This window comes from Manis pentadactyla, chromosome 10 (assembly GCF_030020395.1).
Source record: "Manis pentadactyla isolate mManPen7 chromosome 10, mManPen7.hap1, whole genome shotgun sequence".
NCBI lineage: Eukaryota > Metazoa > Chordata > Mammalia > Pholidota > Manidae > Manis > Manis pentadactyla.
The window spans coordinates 112,593,604-112,616,310 of record NC_080028.1 but is presented as its reverse complement, the minus strand read 5'-3'; the positions used below and the strand labels follow the sequence as shown (position 1 = coordinate 112,616,310).

Here is a 22,707-nt window from a genome sequence, read left to right as displayed (position 1 = left end):
CCAGTTTTATTCTGTTGGGAAGAAAAGGGAAGAACTTTTACATAAAAGTAATGACTTTCTTTTTTGTAGATGATAAACACAAGCAGATTTTCAGTGGAAAAAAATCTGATGTCCTGTGTTGGGGAGAGGCAGAGTTAGTACAGGGGAAAATGGGTTAAGCTAGATAGTAACAGTTGTGCAATAGAGAGTACACATGATAGACAGTAGTATTGTGGTTTTACATTCTTGGAAAGAGCTGTAAATTCATGATTGTGTTTATATTTACCTTATTTTATCAAAGAATATATTGTAGTAAGCAGAAAGATAGCACATATGTATGAAACTGGAAAGCAAGCTCCAGATTGCTGTATTTAGAATAATAGAAAAATTTAGGTTCTGATTGATTGGTATTTTAAATAGAATCAATTAAAAATGACTTCTAGCAAGACTTAAAAAAAAAAGTAAATTACTTTCAAATTCAACTTCTATTTTTTATCTCTTTGAAAACCATCTTGTGTATCAGGTAAATAAGTGCATGTTAAACTGAGTTTTATAAATTTAAAGTAAGAATTTCTTACTATTTTTTTCAATTTGGGAAGCAAAGATTTAAAAAATCTAGCATTTCATGGAAAAATTGGACTAATTGTGAGGATTAGATGAAATACTAAGTATATGTAAATGATGCATTAAAATGCACTACTCATTAAAGGTCTTAAGAGGAAAGGTCAAATTTTCATCTTAAACATTGGTATTGATATAATCAGTAACAGTTGAAGCTTAGAGGAAATGGGGTTCTTAGAGACCACTTAATACAGACTTGAAATTAAAATGCACTTTAAGTTTCTGTATCTCTCTTAAAAGAATTGTCAGATGTATAAAGCAGTTGATATCTATCCAAGCTGAACAAAGTTGTTAGGGAATAAGATCCCAAATCCGTAACAAGACCTACCAGGATCTGCTAACTCTTCATAGTCTCTTCCTTTTGTTCTATATTTTAGCTGATTTCCTTCCAGACCCTTAAGTGTACTAAGCTATTTTATACTCCTGGCCCCTGTATGTTTTCCCTTTGCTTGGGACAATTTCTCTATCCTTGGCAAACTCCTATTCATTAAGCTTCCTGAAGGAAGCGTTCACTGACTCCTTGTCTTATTTATCATCAAACCTTTCTCTGTTAGCAACCCTGTTCGTTTATACTCTTTTCTTAGGATGTTAACTATGCATTCGTTCAGTCTTTACCCCCTATTGACACCCAGTTATTAACATAGTGCCTGGTTCATAAGGAATTCTCAGTAAATAATTGTTGAATGATTAAATTTAAAAGTTCAGTAGCTTCTCTCTGGATCTTAATCCAGTTTTTACTTTGCTTCTTTTTCTCTTACTGTATTTTGATAGATTCAGATAATAAATAACTCTCACTATTACTACATGGTATTACTTACCTTTAAGGAAGCTATGCTACTGTCCTATACATTCTTTTTCCTTTTTTTGGTAATGATGCCAAAATGTGAGGAGCAAGTTAAAACAAGCTTACCTTTTTGCCTTTTTAAGAGAAATGGAAGCATATGGGCACATAAAAAACCTGTATGCAGATTGTTACAACTGCTCTATTTATAATCACCAAGAACTGAAATCAGATGTTATATCCAGAACCTAAATATCCTTCAGCTATCCATCAATAATTACAAGATTCCTCCTGAAGAGGATCATTTGCTCTAGAGAAACTGGCTCTTGAGTATGACTGCTACCCAGTTTTTCCTTCAGGGATGACCTGTGTTTTTCTGGCTTATGTGATTAGGTATCTCAGGCCAGTCACTCCTGCCAAGAAGCTTATCCTAACTTGTTCCTGATCTATGGGCCTCTTGTGTGTTGTCCTTGAACTCTTGCATATTTCGGTGATAGTTCTGTAACTGTTTATTCTACTATCTCTTCTACTAAAATACAGGCCTCTTAATTTTGTCTTTATACGCTAGTACCTAACACATTATCTAAAGTACTGATTGCTAGACATTCAGGAAATGTTTACTAGCATGAAGAATTCTCCTCACAGCTTCCCATTTCAAGGATTTCATCTTTAGCATTTTGAAAAGAAGTGGACATTTGGAAATCTCTGTCCCTAATTTATCTGGTGCATAGATACACAGGTGAGTAGTTAAAGTAAGACTTCTTATAGGGGGACAGTCCTTCTATACCACAGTATAGGACATCTCACAGATTACTGGCTTGATTTGGTGTATCTGTGATTGACTTGGTTCAGGAGCCTTGCCTTTAGAATTCAGTATGTATGCTTCCTGAAGCTGTGTACATAAAGAGAATAACCACTCCAGATTGTGTGAAGATAAGTTTGGAAAAAAGAGATATTTTAAAATCCCAGACAGAAACTTAAATGTCTATCTGGAGGGATATGTTCATTGGTGTTATGGTTAAAACTGTAGCTGTAAGCAGCTTTGTCCATTATTTCAGTGTTCATTTTTTCAGTGAATTTTGTTCATTAAGTTCAGTGCTATTAATTTAAAAGGAACATTTATATAAAGTGTGTGTTTTGTGTGTTTATTTAGATTAGACATTTTGCTTAAGTATTTGTGTACCAGTTCTGTGGTAGACACTATTCTAGACACTAGAATCATCAATGAACAATGCAAACAAAAATCCCTTCACTTGTGGAGTTTACATGGCATTTACATTCTATTTCTGTGTGTTTATGTATGTATGTGTCTAGATAATGGCCCCTTTTGTAGGATACACAGCATAATAAATGGTTTTAAGGTTCTGGGGACAAGAAGCCCAAAAAGAGTAGGTGTAAAAAACCTACCCATTGTATGTCTACAAGGTGCCAAAGCAGGTGTACCCTGACATCAGCAGCTCTACCAAGGCCGTGGACATCATGAACTCCATGATGAATGATGTTGAGCTTCTGGCCGGTGAGGCCACCCAGCTGGCCCAGTACTTCAGCAAACCAGGAAGTCCAGACAGCCATGTGTCTACCGTTACCCAGGAGCTAGCCATACACCATGTCTGAGGGTACAAGGGTTGTCACCAAGTACACCAGTTACAAGTGACCCAGGGCCTGACATTGATAAAGGGTGAACTGCTAAAAATATATGTGTGTGTGTATTTTAAAAACATATTAAATACAAAAACTTACATTTCGGAGAGGACTGGGATAAAATTGGAGGGTAGTTAATAATCTTGATTGTAGCCTCATTTCACAGATTTGCTTTTTGGTTTTTGTTTGTCATTGCTTATCTAGGATAGGAAGGACATATAAATTTTATTAAGCAATTTAGTTAAACTGATACTTACTGTTTCAGCATGTTCAAAGCACTCTGCTATCAACATTGTAGGAAAAAAAGAGCTGACACAATTTGTAACTTCAGGAAGTATATAGTCGAACAGAGGTAAGGCAAGTAAGCACATAGCTAATATGATGCAGAATGAAATGAAAGGTATATACACACAATGCTAATTATATTAAAAAGGGGAGGATAGTACACCAGTGAGTGGAATAATGAAAAAAAATCATCAAATGTTGGTGACAATGTGGAGGAATTGGAACTCTCATTGTTGGTGGAAATCTCAGTTGGTACAATTACTTTGGAAAAACATTTATCAGTTTCTTACAAAAGTAAACATCTGCCTGCCCAGAAATTCCATTCCTAATGTGTACCCAGGAAGAATGAAAACATATGTTCTAAAAAGATTTGTACTGGAATGTTCATAGCAGCTTTGTTCTTTTAATAATTGAAAACTGGAAACAGCCCTGGTATTCATCAATAGGGGAATAGATAAACTGTGGTATAGCTGTGTAAGGGAATACTTACATAAGGGACTACTTGGTAATAAAAAGGACAAGCTACTGACACCTGAAACTACATGAGTGAACCTCATAAACATTTTGCTCAAAGAAACCTTTTCACAAAATAAGGATCTACTCTATGATGCCACTTACATGAACTCTTTTAACAGCCATATCTTATTTATGGTGGAAAGAAATCAGAATAGTGGTTGCCTCTGAAAGGGGGGGATTGACTAGCGAATGACATGAAGGAAATTTTTGGAGTGATGTGATGTTCTAAATCTAGATAAGGGTTTGGGATACACAGGTTTATGCATTGGTTAAAATAGGATGTACATTTAAGATCTCTGCATTTCATTGTATGTAAATTTTGTATCAAAAGAAAACTAAACAAATACTGAGTTCTACTTAATGATACACAACTGAAGTATTTAAGAAGCTAATTTAATAATTATACTAATTTCTACAGTTTTACTTTTTTGGCACATTTCAAATTAGCTGGATTAATACACAGATAAAGGAAAGACTAGGTAGATAATGAGAACAGAGCAAGGAGCAGCATGTTAGTAGTAGAATCTAGGTGGTGGGTACATAGGTATTCACTGTAAAATTCCACTTTGCTGTATGTTTGAACATTTTCATAACAATGGAAAAAGGGAAAATTATATGTGGAAGGTAGTATCAATAACAGTTTTATGTTTTATGTAGTTTTTAGGATGTAGAGGAATAGAAAGGAGTGGGAAGGGGGTCTAGAGGTATAGGGAAAGCTTATAGGAGGGAACAGCATTAGAAGAAACAGGATAGGAATTGGACTAGTGAGTAGTCATTTTAACTGAAGAGTAGGGTGAATATGAAACATGAATACTCTAAAACATGAATATGGAAAAGTAGAAGACATTTGTGTTCGAATTAGGAATTGACTTTAGGAATGGTAGGTCATGTCTTCCTCCAAACCAGAGGGAAGGAAGAAGGAGAGTATGAAGATAAAAGAAGTTTTAAGGTGGAAAGAGTGAGATCTTTAGAAAATTGCCATTGACCGTTTCAGTTCTCTTGATAGTGTTTAGAGTATAGACATTGTGCGTTTGTCATAAGTTGCACTATGGAGCATTAGGATTTAGTATCAATAGGATCTTTAGGAGACTGAAGGATATTGGGAGTGGTGAATACATTGTGACAGGAATTCAGGCAAAAGACTAATCTGTTAGCAGAATATTAGTGAGGGTAGGGGAAAGTTATAGTGGACTGAATGAGCATGGTTTCATGAATTTTCTGGCGTTGCTTGACAGCATCTGCGCTACAGCACAGAAGGCAAGTAGTACTCAGACCTAGTGATTGGCAAGAGTTGTAAGGAATTGTGGGGTGGTGAATGGATAGTTGAAGTAAAGAGGAGGCAAGTAAAGCCTGTGAATGGTGGACTGGGAAAATTGAAAGGGGGAGAATCAGGACTTTGTAATGAGGATCAAAAAAGAGAGGATCAGTCACAAGGAGAAGAAAGAGGTGGAAGACAGGGTACAGTGCTCTTGGGAATTGCAGAATTCTGGATCTTAGAGGTGACACATTTAGAAGCAGTGGCATCATCGTCCACCTGATCACGTAAACAAGAAATTTAGGAGGCATTCTTAAAACTCTTTCTCTCTTCATCTGTATCTCAACAAGAATATTTCAGTTCCTGAGTTCTTACTGTGGGGATAATCTAAGATACATGAGCATGAGTAGATAGATGGATAGACAGCTGAATGACTGTCTTGCAAATGAATACTGCTTTTGAGTTTCCATTTAATACATCTGCATTTGTTTATGTTGGGGTTGGTGCTAACTGTAACAGGTGTAATTGTCATAGACAAATGAGGAAAAAACAAAATGGGTTTAATGAAAATGCTATGTTTGCAATGGGTGGAGGTCAATTCCCAGCCAAGTGATATGACAGACCCTTTTCACAAACTAAGAAAGAAGTGTTGAGAAACTTTATAAATTTATTTTGATTTTATGTGTGCGTGTGTGTGTGTGTGTGTGTGTGTGTGTGTGTACAAAAGCATGAATAAAGGCTTAGGTTTATGTTAGTAGCTATTTAAATAACAAAAATAATTTCAGTCAGTTTTAGTGAGGTCGGGAATTTTATTTTTCTTTTAAACAGATCCCCTTCTGTTATTCATATGTGACAAATACTGTTGTACAGAGTAAGTTTAGTCTACTTAGCCTGGTTTTTTTATAAGGCCAGTCACAATCTCCCCATCATCTCTGCTTAAATTCTCCCTAATCATCCCCTGTACCTTATGATCCTTCAGCAATACCAAATGCTCTCTCTGATAAGCTGTTCCCCCATTTTAGGAAAACTGTTTTAGCCTTCATCATTTCTTATTCTTAGAGAGAGATCAGATTAGATTTTCCTAGAATCCCTGACCCTTCCCTAGCTATTACTGTCCTCTGACAATATAATGGCCCTTGCCATATTAAATAAAGATCATCTTATTTCCTGCTTGGCTTCCAGTTAAAATCATATATTCTATAAGGTCTGTAGCCATCATGACTCATGTTTGTATGCCCAGTATATTGTACTTAATAAATGATGGATGTTCACTAGTTGTTGAAAAGATCTGAATAGTGTAGCAGTCCGGTGGCGTTAAAGTCCAGAAACTGTTTTTATCTTCTGAAAGATGTTTTCTGAAAGAGGAAGGTTATTATTGTGAGAGAGGTTTGGGGTTTACCTCCATGTCTCTCCTATATAATTTATTCTCTTATTAACATGAAATAGCTGTATCAGAAAAGATTTCCGTTGTATCAAATGTGACTATTCCATTGAACTGTACACACATTGCTAAGTTCCGTAAAACGATCTCTACTTTCTCTTTTGTTTGCTCTTGAATTATTAACATTAAATCACAAGTAGGTTATCACTATTTTATTATTCTGAGGACATGAGCATGCAATATGGTTAATGAAATATAAATAATGTAACAGTGAACTGTTACCTCAGGGTCTTTGCTCATTTTCTTAGAGTCACCACTAATTTTTCCAGGAGCTCTGAAATGATAAGCACTAGTGTCAAAATTGTTCGTAATCATGCCCATGCAGAGAAAACATTGCCAATAACACTTATTAGTTTCCTTTTCTTTTTTAATTGTTGTCAGTTTTAATGTTACTTGTTTATGTGAGCCCTCTACATTTTACAGGGTGTGACTTCTTTTTTGATTTTTTTCCCCACATATTGGAAACTTTATGACCTAAGAAAATACCTGGAAAATAAGCATTACTCATAGAACTAAAACAGACTTCACAGAATCCACGCACTTAAGCACAAGTACTTTTATTTTACTCAAGAGAAGTCCTCATATAGTTTCTGTGTACTCTTATTTTGGGCTCAATTTTTTTTTTTTTTATGTTTGACAAATTAAGAGCGACAAATTAAAATGAAGATAGGAAACTGATTTTAAGATAATTGTTAAGATGTGATGGATAAAATCAAGACAAAAAGCAAACATTCCCAAAAGGCATTTGAGGTATCATTTTAGCTGCATAAACTGTTGGCTACAAGGACATTATTATGTAACATTGGAGTTTAATAATTAATATAATAAGATAATGGACAAAAGCTAAATTACTTTACATATTTTTTAAAATGACAAGGGAATGTTTAACAAACTTAAGGACGGTTTCTATCAAAAGTTGTTTGTTTATTTTAAGGAAATTTTAATGATTTATATACTCCTTTATGTATTTTAACCTTGTGAATTTGATCATAATGTTTTTCAGAACACTTTTGGGATTATCTGCAAGAATATATTTAAGTGAAAGTACAATAAAAAAAAAATCAAATCACTCTCGTGGTAGTTCAGTACCTATGTTTCATGTGTTTTACGGCTATTGGATTGACTGTTGCCTGAGCATTTCCATCCGTGGGAATCCCAAAGCCATATACGGTCAAGACTTAGCTTTTAGACTTTCAGTGAAATGCAAGGCACCATTCCAAAAAAGAAAAAACAACAAAACCCAACCAGCTGGCTTTCACTTTGTCTTCAGTGATCTCTTCTTGGCTGCCTTTATTGCCACGGTAGCTAAATTACTAAGAACTTTATGTGCACTGGGAGTTTGTCTTACCAGTGGAAGGAATTCCTTTTGTGGCAGTAGTTTTATGCTAGAATGCTAATGTTATTCCAACAAAACATTGCATCTATTGGTTATATAATTGATTTTTTTTTTTTAAGGAAACTTAAAAGCAGTCTGATTTATTTTATCTTACTCTATCAAATAGGGGAGATCATATCTGCATGTGTTGCAATTAGAAAGTGTAGGTTTCATTAATGACAGGTATTAGGAAAAACGAAAGTGAAATGTTTTACTTGGAGTCTTTCTTACCTTGGAACTACTGCTACCTGATTAGTGGACACAGGAGAAAAAAGTGTGAACTTTAAAGAGCATCAGTGAGAGCCAACACAGGGCTGCTAAAATAACTGTTTCTTCGCTGCCATAATCTTATTCAGCACTAGTCATCTTTTTGCTTAGAAGAATGATTTTTCTGAGTGATCATATCACACCTTTATACATTTGACTCTAAGACAGTTTAATACCTTGTGGCTATTAAAAGTCTTATATCAGTTACACATTTTTCATGTAGGAAAAGGAACAATATTATTCCCCCTTACATAAGATCGCAAATTGTTTTGTAACTTACTCGTCTGCCTTAGTCAGTCAGATAAGATAGGGAAAATTTGATTTCTCTGATACATTCATCTACAGATGACAAAGAATCGGCAACCTATTTCTGAGTTTTAACCAGTGAAGCCAAATCATACTCATAAGTTCCTCCATTCAACATTTGATTACTAATGTACTCTAGGTACTGTGTTAAGAATAGGTAATAGGTCCTCGCTTTTTGGAGAGCTCATAGGATAGTGGAGGCAGAAGAGGAAAATGAACATATGGTTGGATATTTAAAACACAGTTTTTTGTGTTAGGACAGGTATGTTCATGGTGTTTTGAAAAAAAGGAAGGAGAGAATGATTTAACTTTAGCAATGTTAACATAAGCTGGGAAATGCCTTACAAATAAAGGCTTGATGGTTAAAAGAAAACTAGGTTGAGGAGCAGTCGGGAGAGCCCAGCAATGCTTCAGCCATTATTCCAGCTTTTTGCTGAGCCAGGGTAAGTCTCTCTTCTTCCTGATTATAGAGTTAGAAGTTATTAGTTAATTCTTATTATCAGAAAGAATGAAATTTTATTATCAGATTACTTTTTCTTGGCAACTGGGCTCTACCCCTCCTCCTACCAACCTGCTTTTTTTTGAGGGAGCCTAAGAATGTGCTTTCATAGGGTTTTGTTTTATCTAGAGACCTTTTATTTGTCATGTCTGCCTTAGCAGAATTTTGTGGCCTCTGTCTTTCTGGCAAAGATAATCTATGTGTGTCAAAGTCTTTTAGGTAGTTGGGGAACCACTCAAAAGATGAAAATCTCATTTGTAGTGTATTGAGTCAGCCATGTTAATCATTGAATGTCCAGTTTAGATAAACAATAAAAAGACCTTTCAGAAATTCCTGAGTTCCATATAGTTATTGGTGAATAAAATCTGCATACAGTGTTTTTCCTTTAATGGTAAAAAATAGTGCAAAAATATGAACTTACTAATTCATGATTGGTTATCTGTGTCTGAGAGAGACTTGGAATTGACAGTGCCGTGGTACACTCATTTGTTGTGTTACAGATAGAGTGTATATATGGGACAACGGTTCCCAGACTGTGTGCCTCAACTTGGACATAAAAATAGATTTTGGTAATAAAAATTGATGTTAGTGTGAAAAAGGACTTGTTGACAAGTTCTGCTGTAAAGAAAAATGCTTAATCCAGTGTTTCCTACATTTAATTGTTTTTAAGAGCACTTATGTCAAGAACTATTTAATTTTTTCAGGTCAGTAGTTTCATGGAAAGAGTTTGGAAGATACTGCCATTCATTTTTGTGATAAATTGCTTTCAGAAGGGCTCTAGACTGACAGCTGTTTCAGGAGACACATTGAAAATTTAGATACTCTTATTTCTGCCTTACTACCTTCTTTTTGTCTAAATAGTGCTCTACATGTGAAGAGTATCAAAACTTTATTATCTAAGTGTAAAAGTGCTAGCATTTTTTTGCAACAGTTGAGAAAAATGATTAAATGAATTATGCAATAGAAAATTATATATATCCCTTGCCCTTGATGCAAAGGAATGTGTAAAAGCTAATTTTTTTTTATACTTTTCATATGCCCTCCCACCTCAAAAGAAAACATTGAAGGAATAATTTTTATTATTTATTAGGATAGCTCTAGATAGTTAAGAGGTTATTCTTTTACTTGATATACCTTTTTATCATCAGGCATGAGTTCTGGCACATTACCAGGTAACTGTTATTTATTTATTCTGAAGCTACAATTTCAGATTATTTTGTCATATTCAAGAAATGGAGGGTGGTCCTTTGTAATTAGAGCTTTGAATTTGTAGAAATGGAGAGATAGTCTAAAGTTAGACAACTCTTAGATTAAGTAGAGAAGGAAATAGATGTTTGGAAATACATAAGCTGAACTAAAATCTGGTGTGAATGCCTTTTGCACTCATAAGAAACTTAGCAGTGTACTTGCTGTTTATCACTGTGCAACAGATTACCCCTAAACTTAAAATACTAAACATTTACCATCTCACATTTTCTGTTTCAGGAATTTGGGTGTAGCTTAGCTAGGTGCTTCTGGTTCAAGATCTCACATCAGATTGCACTCAATGTTTGGTTAGAACTGTGGTCTCATCTTTGGACTTAACTGGGGAGTGGGGTAGGAGTCCACTTCAGAGCACAGTCATGTGGTTATTGGTAGGCCTTGCTTCCTTGCCACATGGGCTTCTACATCCTACAGACTGCTTCTTGTCATAGCAGTTGAGGTTGTGAGTGATCCAAGAGAGGGCAAGACAAAGCATGTGCCAGGATGGAAGCTACAGTCTTTTTATAACCTAATTCCAGAAGTGACATCCTATCGCTTCTATCTCAATCACTTTGTTAGAAGCAAGTCACTTGGTGCAGCCCACACTCAAGCGGACGAGTTTTACACAAGGGTGTGACTACCATGAGGCGCAGGGATCATTGTCGTCTTAGAGGTTACCTACCACAAGCAGCAAACTAGAAAATTCTTGTGGCATTTTGCATCACTCAATTTATATTAGTAAGTACTTGCAACTATTTACTGTGCCTTACTAGAAACTATTTGTCCCTTTCTTACTGTTGAACAAAATGCTTGAAAATTAATTATGTCTTTTGCTGCTTGTTTTTTCTCTTTCCTCCACTCTCCTTCTTATTTTGTGACTTGGCAGGACTAATTCCTGCTTTCTTAAACTCCTCCCTCAGTGGTCCCAGAAATGCAGAGCAGCTTGGTAATCTAAAATGGGAAATAATATTTGGTTAAGATAAGATTTTTTTTTCAGTTTTTTCCCTGGGACCTAGAGTTATATATTCTTAACTTCATTCTTGATTTTCTGCTAAAGCATATCTAAATATAGCAGAACAGCAGCAACCAGGTTCTCAGCTTCTGTTATTAGATTTGTCTTTGCTCTTTCTTTTCTGAAAGGATGCAAAAATATAACTTTAAGGCTTACACTGCCTTTCGCTGCTTTTTCTTCCCCTCACCTTTTCCTCAGTTTGAGTTTATTTAAATCTAACACTAATTCTTGAGGTTTCAGAAAAGGTTTACCAAAATAATCCATGTTTACTAAAATGAAGAGAATTTGAGATTAGAGAGGTTCTATTGTTTTGTAATTTTATCTGTGTGTATGTTTATTTCTGATTAGATTGATTGCAGGCAGAGTTTGGTTCTAATTCTGAGCTAGGCATTGTGCTATATGCTAAGAAAGTAGTAATAGTTGCCTAGTCAATATTGATTATCCGTAACTAATCATCCTTCATTTGAGGAACATCCTTTTAGAATCTCTATGCAAATACTTTGATACACTTTTATTTAAAAGGGCACATACATAAGTTATTAATTTAAAAGTGTTAAATTTAGTTTTGCTTTAATTTACCAAAAGAAAAAAGCTAAAGATTTAGGTGATGGTTAAATTTTAGATAATTTTTCTTTGCATCTAGAGAGAGTGTTTTCCTTACATATACCTTTAAAATTAAGGAAATAGGCTGTGAATAAATTGAAACATGATTTTCTTAAGTCACATTCCAATTTTAGAAAGGTCATCCTTTTTTGTACTTCTCTCCCCTCATTTTATTAGCCATATTAATATTTCTGCTCTTAGAATTTAAATATTTACATTCTTTCTGATGCACCTAACTATGAGTCTTTTGACCATCCTGTCTTGATTCTGAAATTTTTTTTAAATTGACAAGATATTACTGTTAAATAGGATTTATCATCTTACCTTTAATCTTGCGTTTTATTCAGTATGTTATTAAGTAGCTCCAAAATGTGGGGCATTTCCTTTGTTTTGTCAAGTTGTATTTTCTTCCACTCTTTCTGTATCTGAATTTTTGTATACTTAACGTGCTTTAAAAGTTTTTTTTTCATTTTACTTTTTCTTTCCCTTTGTTTCATCTCCCTTTTCTTAAGTCATGGCCCTCCAGGTTTGACAGAGGCTTTTCTGATCACATTTATATATGCTGTTTGTGCCTTTTCCTCTATTTCCCTAGCTACTGTTACCATGGATATCAGTGGTTCTCAATCTGGTATGTTTCTACAGATTAGATGGGGAACTTCTTTATGGTAGAAATTCCTGAGCACCATCCTAGAGATTCTCAATTCTATTCTCTTTCTCTCAAATCCAGGTTAAGTAGTCTAGTTAAGTTGATAGTATTTATTATTACCTCTTCTTGTTTTCTGTCTTACCTGCTGGACTCTAAACTCTATAAGTGGGGAAGCTGGTCTACATACTTCACAAGTGTATTCTTAGCAGCTAGCATAGTGTCTGGCTATAGTTGGCGCTGTATTTTTTGAATTAATGAAGAGTCTGCACTATTTACTGGCCACATATTTCCCTGAACAATGAAGAAATATATTAAGAAACAATTAGCTGACAACGATTTGAATTTTTTGTTTTGCTTTCGAAAAGCAAATAAGAATAAGAATTTTATGTCCTCACATAGAAAAGTTTTTAGAAAATAACTCAATAAATTTGACTTCTCTTAATTAACATAGGTATGTCAGCGGCAAGAATTGTATCAAATTATGTGTATTCTTGTAACGTATTTTCTTGATTGAATAAAATAGTATGTAGAAACTTTTTTTTAATTCCCCTGAAGATAAGTTATTAGTATATATCCATTGATTGAAACCCTGTGAATTAATTTGTGACCAAGTCTGATAAAAGAATTCAACAATGAGAAGAGCTACCTGTAGATACTACCTTCCTATCTCTAGATCTTAGACATTAATGAAACCTGGCAAAAGATATACTTTCTCCAGAAAGGTTTCTTTAACTCATCTCTACTCACATACTACCTTTTCCTTCATTAATGTATATTGCTTTTAAGTTGCTTATTATTTTTCTTTATCTGCTTATCTTATTTCCCTAATTAGATTATGAACATCCTGAGGATACCGCTACATGATCTCATTTGTTTTATAGTCTGTTAACAAAAATTTGTTGATTAAAACTAGTAAGGCATTGGGTATATGATGCAGTTTCTGTTCTTAAGGGACTGTAATCTAGTTGGTAGGAAAGACTGGAACACATGAAAGAATAATAAAAGCAAGGTGTCTCACACAGTACTTAATACAGTTTTATGTACACATACACATAGTAGGTCTAAAATGCCTAGTCATTAAGAAGTTAGCATTTTGTTTTGATTCATTCTACATGTATATACGTACTGTATACCAGGTACTGTGCGTAAAGGAACATAGAATATACTCTCTAGTGCTGGTCTTGTATCAACCAGAATGGATGGCTCAATACATTATGTATAGTAGGCAATCAATAAAAATTACTTGTGAGAGAATGATCTTGAAGTTAAATTCTTTTTATTTCCCTAAGGATTCTAAAGTTCAAGAGAGTTGCTCTTCCCTTACTAAGTCCCCAAAAAGTATTGGCCTTTAAAGATAGGTTTAACTTACTATTTTATAGATCTTTATCAATAAAGGAAGTAACAGGGCCATGTGGTAAGAGTAGATAAAGGGCATGTTTCAATCTCTGAATATTCATAGTGTCCATTTTTTGGCTCTCTCATTCAAGTACTAGTACTTGTTGGATGAAATATGATTGGTTAAGCAGTATTTCGTATACCTTTTCCCTAGAAATTTTTTTTTTGGTCTCAAAAATGGTTTTTCACATTGTTTTATAATTTGTCATGTCTAGTTCAGTCTTCGCTCTGTGAGCCAATGTGTCTCCTACATTTTCTTTAGGATACTGTATGTACATAAGCCTGAATTTCTCTTAATCCAAATTTCCCATGTTCTAGCCATTGTGTGTAATCTATGTTTTGAATTTCTTATTCCAGTCATTTTATCATTTGAATATATGATTCATTATGAAGAGAAGTTTTTATTTATATTTACATCTAGATTTCCTACCTGTTTGTATGATAAGAGAATAGAAAGAGAAAAAAATTAAGCTTAACTGCAATAGTGAACTCATTACTTATTTTCGTAACTAAATATAATTAAATATAAACTTTAGATGACCTTCTAAAGTTATGTATGTTCATTTATTTGCCAATCTTAATGTAAGATCAAGATATTTTTTTTTTGGCTACTGCCTTGATGTGTGAAGTCACATGTTGTTTTGCCACTAGTGCTTTTTTGCATCCTGAAGTGAGCATGTCAACACAGTGGAAAGGGGAAATGCTATCTTAGTATTGTTTTGACCTTTCTCCACTCCCTGAAAGGATCCTTCCCCCTTGGCAGATCATAGTTTGGGAACTACTACTGTAGAGGATATTGTTGGCACTTAATTGCAATGTTTTGTTTTCATCTTAATGTACACTTATTTATCGCGGGGTGGGTATAGTCTAGTCATTTACAGTATAGTTGTATGTGTAAATTAGAAGGACTCTTCCAATTTACTTAATTTTTAAAATTTACTTTGTACCATTGACCTGTTTCATGGCAGTACAATCAAGACAGCAGTAGACCAACTTACAGAGAATATTTATGTTATAAAAGCTGTTATGTTATTGGGAGTGTTTATTCAAGTTTTGACTAATAGTGCTTTCTATATTATTTTTAGGCCTGCATTGATGATAATGTTGATATGGTGAAGTTTCTGGTAGAAAATGGAGCAAATATCAATCAACCTGATAATGAAGGCTGGATACCACTACATGCGGCTGCTTCCTGTGGATATCTTGACATTGCAGAGTAAGCCAGATCTGTGTTTACTTTTATCCAAATACTGTTTGAGAGACCTGAAGATTCTTATAGAATTTGTTGTTATAGATAAATGAGTAAACTCTTACATTATCTTAATTGATGAAAATTATTCTTCCCATGCAAGAGAGTAAGTGATTCTTGAGACTCCAAATAGTGAGTCTCTCCATGTGACTCTTCCCACCTCCAAACCCTGTTTGGCATTTGGTACTTTGTATTGATGTGAGTAATGATATACACATTCTCCATCCCCATCTCCTTTTTTTTTGCATGCATGTAGCTCATTATCAAATTATTTAAGGTTAATATTTAGAATTTAGTCCCTCCATATGTAATCAGGAATTGTTAGGGAAAATTAACAGTAATTCTCAATTAGGTTACTTTGGCATCATATATAGAGTATAATACAGTTTTTCAATTAGTCAATATATTTGTGTTTGTTTAGTTCTAATTAAGATTGTTTCTAAAAATACATTTTTTAGACAATTCAATGAGAAATGGTCATTACCGTTAATGGGTGGATACTTTCCAAGAAAATCTGATTCTTAAAACATTTACTAAGGAGGTATAGATATCCTGACAAAATAACTTTTTCATTAAATTATTTTTTTCTTGTTGCTGTGTATCTAACACCATAAACAGTTTTGTTGTCTTTCTGCTTAAAGTTTATATACTAATATATTCTGAATCTAGGAGTTCTGATCTGTGAATCTTTCTTAGTAGGCCCTCATAATTTTATTTCTGTATCTCATTTTTTCCCCCTGTGCATTGGAGATAACATCAATTTAAAGGGGAGGCTGGGTTCGATGAAATGAAAAGTGTTCTGGCCCTTGGATCAGAAGATAGGAATATTTGAGTTTTATTACTAACTGTAACCTTAACTGCACTACATCTTTCAGCAATTTGTTTACTCTTTCTGGGCCTTGATGTCTGTATGTATAAAATGAGGAAGTCTTTTTGCCATTGAAAAACAGTAGTGGTTGTTTATAATTATAATGTTTCTCAAGTTCCTTACTCCTTTCTGTTCTTTTCATGCTCAACAGAAGACTTGGATATCTTTTTCATAGGAAAAATAGCTAATGTGTATTTACCTTCAGTTGTCCTTAAATTTTAATACTTAGCCCCTGGAGTCAACTGATTTGGATTATGAAGGCTTCCTCAACTACTCTCAAGGGGTATGACCTTGTGCAAGTTGCTTGACTTTTTAAAGTTAAGTTTCCTCCTCTATAGAATGGGAATAATATTTCATATGTTTGTTGTGAGGTTAACTAAGGAAATGTATCAAGCATAGTCCTGGCACAAAGGAAATAATCAGTACTGTTAACTTTTGACCATTACCTCATTGGGAAAATAACACCCAACTTATTTTTTCACATGTTTAGTCCTTGTGTTTCTTTGTTTTATTCCTGCTTCTGAGTTTGAGAGGGTAGTAATAATTGTCCTGAATAATTTCCTTCCATAGACTTGATTCATAACCCATTATATCATTTGGGATGATTTAGCTGCAGATAACAGTATCAAATTTAACATGACCTAAAGAGTAAGAGTACTTGTTATGCAGGATAATATACAGTTGAGTTTGAACTGCGTGGATCCACTTACAGGCAAATTTTTGTCAGTAAATATATTGGAAAAATTTTTGGAGATTTTGTGGAAATTTAGAAAAACACTTTTCTCTAGTTCCTTTAATGTAAGAATATACTATATAATACATATAACATAAAATATGTGTTAATCAACTTTATGTCTATGGTAAGGCTTCCACTCAACAGTAAGTTATTAGTAGTTAAGTTTTGGCAAAGTCAAAAGTTACTGCAGATTTTCAACTGTGACAGGAGATCCATGCCCCTATCCCCTAACTCCCATGTTGTTCAAGGGTCACGTGTGTAGTTTAGAGGAAGCACATTCAGTCTTACTGAGCTGTTCAATGATGTCATCCAGGGTTGGGGATCTGTCAATTCTTTTTTTTCTCTTCTGCCTTCCGCAGATTCAGATTAAATTCTTAGTTTTGTCCCCTCCTGGTTTCAACATGATTGCCACAACTCTTGACTTGTGTTTTTACATATGCTTATCCAAAAGCAAAATAAAAAGTGGTGGGCCATAGAAAATATCTTCTCCATGTTTTGTGTATGTCAAGGAGGGGGACTTTTTCCAAAGAGCAGCAGATTTCCCTTTAAGGGACTTCCCTTGGCCTGGTCTTGGTCATTTGCCCATTTATATATTGGGAAAAGCAAGTATCTAGCATTAAATTTTTTACTTGCCAGTGTATAAGTATGAGGAGGGGGTAAGCAGTCTTTTGCAGGTGTTAGTGTTTTCAGTAGCTTAACTGCAACTTTTCAGTTTTTGAATGGCAGGATATAGAATATGTGCATCATAGAACTTGTACAAACAAAGGTGACTTCTTTGTGCCAAGTTTGTTTAGAGTTTTGCTGATCTACCTTTCTATAAGCATTTTGAATTTATGACTGTGGTATAACTGAAGCATTTAAATCCAGAATTTTTTTGAATAAAATTAAAATTAGAAGATTGATGACTTTTTTTTACTCTTTCTGCCTTCTAAGATTCCTACTTTAAACAGTGACAATGTTTTCATAAAAGACGATTTAACTCTAGTATATACTGAGTTGTTTCTTAAAGTGTTAATAGTCCAAAGCCCTTTCCAAGTGCATAATTATTTTTGTTATCTTCTCTCTTCTTCAGCAATTAATTTCACTAATGGGCTAGAGAAGTTTAGAAACTGTAGTTTTCGTGGGTCTAGAAAACTCAAGATGGTAGCTTTAGAAATAGGTTGAAGATATCCCCTGAATCAGAACCTTAATAGCGTAAAAGAAGCCCCTATCAATAATAATCAGTAGTAATGCAGAGACAACAGCTATAAACCAGGAGTGGCTTAGGAAAACTGGGTCACTCTGCTAAGTGAAGTATTTGGAGTTAAATTTGTTGCAAATCCTGATTCTGACATTTACTAGCTGCTTAGCCTCTATGATTAATATTATTTGTAAAGTGGGAGTGATCTGGATTCTTCCTGACTCTGACTTCTCATACTGCTTTTTGCATCTTTTATTCTCTTGGTACTGGACTACTTTCAGTTCTCCTGCATTCCCTGCTGGTTCATATCAATGTGTCTTTGCTTACCATGTTTCATTTGCCTCCTTTCTTTACTTGACCAGCAGCTACCAGACTCTTGATACAGTTTGTGTAAATTCTTCCAGACACCTTTCTGGTATTACTGGCTGATTCATCATCATCTCTGATGTATCAGTTGTTTACTTGCTTCTTTACCAACTGCATTATGCACAGTGTAGCACCGATTCATCTGTACTGAAATGAAAGGTGAAACACACAGTGAAGCACCGTTAGTTTACTCTGAGGATTTGGGAATGATGAGGACACAGTGAGTTGAATGTTTGACCTCTTTTGGAGATAGCAGAACAAAGAGTGTGAGGTTACGGTTTAGTTTCTAGACATACAACAATTTCATATCTGGTCCGTAGCCTAGCAAAAGCCAAGTGAATAGATGGATGATAGCACTTCCTATTCTGGCTGTTATCTCACCTTTTTATCAAAATAATTACCCTCAATCTCTCCCTGCTTTGAATAAAGTAAATTAGGGAAAACTAAAGATAGAGGTTGTTAAGTAATGCCCCTTCTCAGCAGTGGGTTACCGAAAAAATGAATAGAAGTGATGTTAAATGCTCAGCATATGCATTGTTTTACTAAATACTGATGGGTCAGGCCTTGAAATGTATGCATTAACATTATTCTCTGTTCTTCGGTGTGCTGAGTTGACAGTATTATGTGCTAAATTGTGTCCCTTCAAAATTCATATGTTGAAGCCCTTGCCCCAGAACTTTGAAATGGAGCCTTGAAAGAGATGATTAAGTTAAAATGAGGCCCTTACAGTGGGCCTAATTCAGTCTTACTAGTATTCTTGTAAGAAGAGGAAATTTGGACACAAAAAGAGAACACCAGGGGCATGCGCACAGAGAGAAAAGACCATGTGAACACACTGTGAGAAGGCAGCCATCTGCAAGCTGAGAAGAGGAGCCTTAGAAGAAACTAAACCTGTCAGCGCTTTGATCTTGAGTTTCCAGCTTCTAGAGCTATGATAAATAAATTTCTATTGTTAAAGCCACTTTGTCATATTTTGTTATGGTAGCATTAGCAAACTAATACAGACGGTATAAAATTCTAACTGTCACATCAAAGTATCCTTCCATAAAAAATACAGTGTTCCTGTCATTGTGCTATGGATTAGAAGTAAAATTGAATCATAAGACTTTTGGATATACTAGAAAAGGCAATGGTTATGAAGCCCACGAAACCATGTATTCAGTTTATTATTCCAATCTATAAATGATCAGTTTAATAGCTAGCTCCCTTACCATTAACTCTAAGTTATATATTTAAAATATTTATGTGCAAAGCATTGAAAACCAAGTCCTCTGACTGAAGAAATAATTAGATGAAAATATAAGAGCTATCCAATGGCAGCATTTTAATTCTGTCTTTTTCATTAGTGAAATATTTTTGGAAAAGGAACTTCCTCGTGCGTACTGTTTGGTTACTCCTAGTACAAGTTTTATAGAAAAGATGGGATATATTCTTTATTCTTTCTCACTGTCTACCAATGGTTTAAATAATGAGTTGGTTTGAAAATAGCAGTAGACTCATAGACACTGAGAAGTGACTGGTGGTTACCAAGGGGAAGGGGTTGAGGGGTGCAAGTGAGGACAGTGAGGGGGATAAAGGTGCAAAAAAATTGTCAATCATAATATCAGTTGGTCACAAGGATGGTAGTACAACATGGAGAATATAGCTAGTGATTCTGTAACATCTTCCTGTGTTGACATATAGTAACTGCACTAGTTAGGGTAAGGATGTAATAATATGCATAACTGTTGAACCACTGTATTGTATACTTGCAACCAACATATGATTGTCTATCATCTGTATTTCAATAAGAAAAAAAGAAAGAAAATGAGTTAGCTCACTAGTTAACTTCAAAAGGACCAGTTGGATTTTTTGAGGTCTAGGTAATAGGAGCTCATGCATTTAAACATACTTGATGTGTTTCAATCTGTTGCCATTATTATCCTGATTGATTAGAATTTTGTACATCAAGGGTCTCTTCGTGTTAGCTTCTAAGACCTGGGACATGACCAAATAAGTGATCTTTAAAAGCTTCCAGGCTTTCTAGTATTACAGCATGTTCCAGACTCATCTTTTACATTTCCTGCCCCAGGTCGGAAACTGCTGTTTCTGCAAGGAGCCATGTTCTTGCTATTGCTACTGGTTTGAAATAGCTTATTGCTACTAGTTTGGAATAGCTTATTGCTACTGGTTTGGTCATTGCTTCACATTCAAAGTCAGCATCGAGGTGTTTTTCTTTGATCTCTTCAATCTTACATCAGTATTTCGTTAAGCCCTCTTTCATTGCCAGAACTGTGGGATTAAAATGACTTTGTGTTAAAGTCATTTGAAATACTTTTCTGTATGGTTATACCATGTAGATATACCTTTGGACTGTTTAATTTTGTTTATTTTTTAGAGTTTGCTTTTTTAAAATGTAATTTAATTTTATAATTTATATAAAATAGGTTCTAATGGCAGTCCCTACTCTGTCACCCTATTTCCTACTATACAATTTTTTAATTTTATATTTTATCCCAGTTTGTTTTTAATACATTATTTAAAGTAGTATTACTCCCCCTTATAGGTAAATGATAGAATATCATACACATATTTCCCCACTTTGCTCTTTTTACTTAATAATACATTCTGAAGATGACTCCGTAGTGCCGTACAGAGATCCCTCACTGTTTTTTTTAGGGTTAGTACTCCATTGTGTGGTAGTCATTGCAGTTTATTCAGCATGTCCCTTTTGATTGGTGAATGAGTGTTATTTATTTGAATGACTACACTTTTATTTTAGCCTTGCAATTGTTGGTTTTTGTATTCTTGAAAATCATAGGAATTTTTATGTGTATGTGTATGTGAAAAATATTTAGTATTTGAATAGTAAACTTAAATAATTTGTTTTATTAACATGTTGGTTATTGATGTGATTATTATTTGGATATTTTTTGTATTTTAATTCTGTCATCACATTTCTTTTTAGGCTTCCACCACAGATGTTTAAAGAATGTTTTTATCATGAGTAGCTTTAGTGTTTGCCATAAAATTTTACACTAGAAGAAAAAATTAGCCCTATATTAGGCTAACATTATGTAGTTCCATGGTCATAGAATGGAATATTGAAGAATTAGTATGTTTAATATTTTTTTCTTTGTGTTTGGAGTAGTTTTAACTGCTAAAGATTTCATACAAAATGCTGGTGGGATTACATTCAGTGAACTTTTCGTGGTCTAATTTACAGCATGGAAAAGGCTTCATTAGCTATGTCACTTGATCATTAAAGAATCAGCAATTAAAGAATATGACAACTTTTAAATATTTGTGATATGTTATTTATGACTTAGCTTTTTTTCTTCATTATAACCTTTGTTACCTAAGTAGCCAACAGAATCCTCAAGATTCCTTATGGCTTACCCTTCAGAATATATCCAGCATCTATTTTTCATCACCTCTTTAGTTTCTTCCTGATCCTGAACACTGTTGCTCTTCACTGGAGTTATTGCCATTGCAATCATCCTAACCAGACCCATCCTCTTCCCCACTTATATTTTCTACACAGAGTGATCCTTTAAAAATACTGCAAGTGGGATAGCATCGTGTTTTTATCTGAAGTCCCCCAGTAGGCTCATAATGCGTTCAGAATAGAAGCCAAAGTTCTGTGGCTACAGGCTATGTATGGTTTGGCCCCCTGTTACTTATCTGATTTCTTTTTCTCCACTGTTCTCCAGGTTCTCTGTGTTAGCTACACTGCTCCCCTTGCTGAACCTTTAAACAAACCAGGCATGGTGCTTCATAATCTCCACCTGCTGATTCCTCAGTCTGGAATTCAGTAATGTTATTTTTGGTAAAACAGAAATTCTTAACCAATTTAAGAAATACATAAACTTCAGTACCACGCCCATGAGAAACATAATATTCCTGAGCTCAAGGTCAGGAATCAGACAACTCTATTTTAATCTTAATTCTGCCAATTAATTGCCGTTAACTTAGCAAATTAACCATTTCTGTTTTAAAACTAAACATTGTGGCAAATAGGCTACTTCTCCTGAGCTCACTCTCTTCTGTTTCCACCTGTTGAATTGCAAGCCTACCAGAAGTTGGTTGTGTGTATTCTAGCCTATTGTTGCCTGTTGAACTTGTTAGTGATTATATATAGTTTTAATTAGGTAGCCCAAAGCTGGTGAAACATGTACAACATAAAAATTGTTAGTATAACAAAGGTAAATACTTTGGAGCAACTCAATAAAGGCAAGGCCCTGAGAATATAATTGCTGTTTAATTATATGTGGGTGCCTAAAAAGGAAAACAATTCTAAGAAGGTTGTGTACTGAGTGGTTTTCTATTGACTTCAGGTTTTTGCCTCACTTCAAAGACACTGAAGTCTCATAAAGCCCATTATGAGCATCGTTTATGCAAGAAAGTTAGCATGGATTTAAGTCACTGGAGACATTCTCCAGTATCTTTTATGTTGAAATAACTG

At 34.5% G+C, this 22,707-nt stretch overlaps 1 protein-coding gene across 7 annotated transcripts in view; it reads left to right on the top strand.

Annotated features, from left to right (window-relative positions):
• Nucleotides 1-22,707, top strand: part of PPP1R12A (protein phosphatase 1 regulatory subunit 12A) — a 133,506-nt gene that overhangs the window by 24,010 nt on the left and 86,789 nt on the right. For all 7 annotated transcript variants that reach the window (XM_036912325.2, XM_036912322.2, XM_036912323.2 and 4 more), the window contains exon 2: nucleotides 14,950-15,080. In XM_036912325.2, coding sequence (XP_036768220.2) covers nucleotides 14,950-15,080 — 131 coding nt within the window. The remainder of the gene's footprint in view (nucleotides 1-14,949; nucleotides 15,081-22,707) is intronic.